The sequence below is a fragment of the Elephantulus edwardii genome, unplaced genomic scaffold, assembly GCF_000299155.1.
Source record: "Elephantulus edwardii isolate Elephantulus edwardi_28Jun2011 unplaced genomic scaffold, EleEdw1.0 scaffold00029, whole genome shotgun sequence".
In the NCBI taxonomy this organism is placed as follows: Eukaryota; Metazoa; Chordata; class Mammalia; order Macroscelidea; family Macroscelididae; genus Elephantulus; species Elephantulus edwardii.
The window spans coordinates 13,819,003-13,821,332 of NW_006399779.1; the positions used below are offsets into that span (position 1 = coordinate 13,819,003).

The following is a 2,330-nucleotide window of genomic DNA, read 5'->3' on the forward strand; positions in this document are numbered from 1 at the left end:
AACAAACAGATTCATCTTGGAGAGGATTAAACCAAGCTGCTCCTTGGAGGCAAGGATTCTGGGGCTTCGTCTGACATACTTTGGACATGTTGCCAGGAGGTCCTTGGAGAGGGACATCATGCTTGGGAGGGTGGAGGGACAGCGCAGGAGGGGAAGACCCTCTATGAGATGGATTGATTCGGTGACTGGAGTAATCGGGATGGGTGTGTCAGAAGCCGTGTGGTTGGCGCAGGATAGAGCAGGGTTTAGAGCTGTTGTGCATAGTGTCGCTATGAGTCGGAAACGACTCGACGGCACATAACAACAACAACATCCTTATTAGTTGTATGACAATAATTTTTTTAATTCACTGTTGCACATTTTCTCCCCCACCCACAGTTCACCCTTCTATGCATCACCCCCCCCCCTTGTTCCAGATTGTTGTTATACATATAATGCCTGATCACATATTCCTTTTGGACAGTTCTTCCCCTCCTCTGTTCTTTTGCAATATTCATTATCTATCTACTCTTTTCCATTCTCTCCCCAACCCTGGAAAGTCTATCTTATTTTGTAACGGTGGTGTTATGCAGTGTTTGTCCTTTCATGACTGAGATAATTCACTCAAGGTAATGTTCTTGAGGCTCCCCCATGTGGTTTAATGTTCTAAGAGGTTCATTGTTTTTCAGTGCTGTGTAATATTCCGTTGTGTGAATGTACCATTTTTTTCTATCCATTTGTTTTTAGGCACTTGGGTTGCTTCCATATCTTTTCTATTATAAATAACACAGCAATAAATATGGCTCTGGTGTCTTTAGGGTATATTCATTCCCAGTAGTGGGATTTTTGGGTCAAATGGTGTTTCTATTTCCAACTTTATGAGAAAGTACCAGACTGCCTTCCATAGTGGCAGTAGCATTTTACATTCCCACCAGCAGTAGATAAGAATTCTAATCTCTCCATAATCTTGCCAGCATTTGTAATAATTTTAAAATAATTTCCACATTGGAGAAAGAGTTTATCTTATTTACCATTGTGCCTCTCTGTTCCATGGTGCCTAATAGATTATATATATTTGTTAATGAACCAGTTTGTTGGGGACATAGGAAACCAAAGAAATTTCTACAAGTTTATGAAACTGCATCACAAAAGTCACAGATATTCCTGGCATGCTCTGCCAGATTCAGGAAAAATAAAAATTTGAGGGATATGTTGTAATAAAATTCCATTCTGATTAAACGAAGAGATATGGAGACAGCTTTAATTTACTTACTTACTTTGTTTATTTATTTTTAGTTCTCAAGGCTTTTCTTTTTCTATCCAATAGCTCCAGAAAATGGGGAGGATTGTACATCAGTCACAGATCTGCCCAATGCATTTGAAGGCCAAGTTACCATAAGTGAGTATCCCTTCTAATCCTGACCAAGTTTTCTCGTTCTTGGAGAAGGGCCCTGATACATTTTAACAGTCTTCTCCTAAATTGAGAGATTGCAAGCTGTGATTCAACATCTCTTCCACTCTTTTCTGCTTTGAATTGAAAACAAATTTCACATTCTTTTCTTTCTTTTTTTTATCATATCTATGTACATAGCACTAGAATTTACTTGCTGTTTTTCTTTTTCATGGACCCATTCTTTTCAACATACTATAAAATTTGTCTTTAAAAAGACCCACTGGAGGGTCAGCTAGATCCTGATTTGACAGCACACACCATATCAGTACATTTATTTTGTTACAAATAGAAAGTAACCTTATTTAAATTTAAAATAAAAAGTAATCAGTGTTATTCTATTCAAGTTGCAGAAAGTTCTGAATTAAAGCCATGCTCTCTACTACAGAGGAGTTTAGCAAGTGTTAGAGATGGGAGCATTCAGAGCCCAAGCAAGAGTTTTCTGTTACTATGGCTGAAATGTTGAAAGATAATGATGAAAGATGTAAGCTTCCTGGGATGTGTCTCCACGTTACTTAGACCATGCCCACCTAAAGTCAACTGGGTTACACAGTGAAGAATGTACCCAGCTAGACCCTTAAAATAGAGGCCCATTAACCTTAATCTCACTGTCTGGTCAGCTATTGCTCTCACAGTATGGAAGAAGTCTGATTTCTGCCACTGAATTAAATCGATTCTGTGTGGATTTAACTGCACTAGTGAAAGAGAGGAGAGGAGACACTTCCGCACAAATTCATACCCCACGCTTATAGATGGTACTTTCCCAGGACTGTGGCGTGAGGTAAGAAGGGAGAATTTCTGCTACAGTCACCATCATGTGAATTGAGACATCATGTGCTGTCTCATGAAACCTGATTTGAAAGACTACTTACTACCTAGATGATATTGGAGGAATATCTTA

The 2,330-nt window shown here is 38.9% G+C and overlaps 1 protein-coding gene across 2 annotated transcripts in view; it reads left to right on the forward strand.

The window, feature by feature from the left end:
• Positions 1-2,330, forward strand: part of CD44 (CD44 molecule (Indian blood group)) — a 103,160-nt gene that overhangs the window by 59,121 nt on the left and 41,709 nt on the right. For both annotated transcript variants that reach the window (XM_006883753.1, XM_006883754.1), the window contains exons 4-5: positions 1,307-1,378; positions 1,828-1,847. In XM_006883753.1, coding sequence (XP_006883815.1) covers positions 1,307-1,378; positions 1,828-1,847 — 92 coding nt within the window. The remainder of the gene's footprint in view (positions 1-1,306; positions 1,379-1,827; positions 1,848-2,330) is intronic.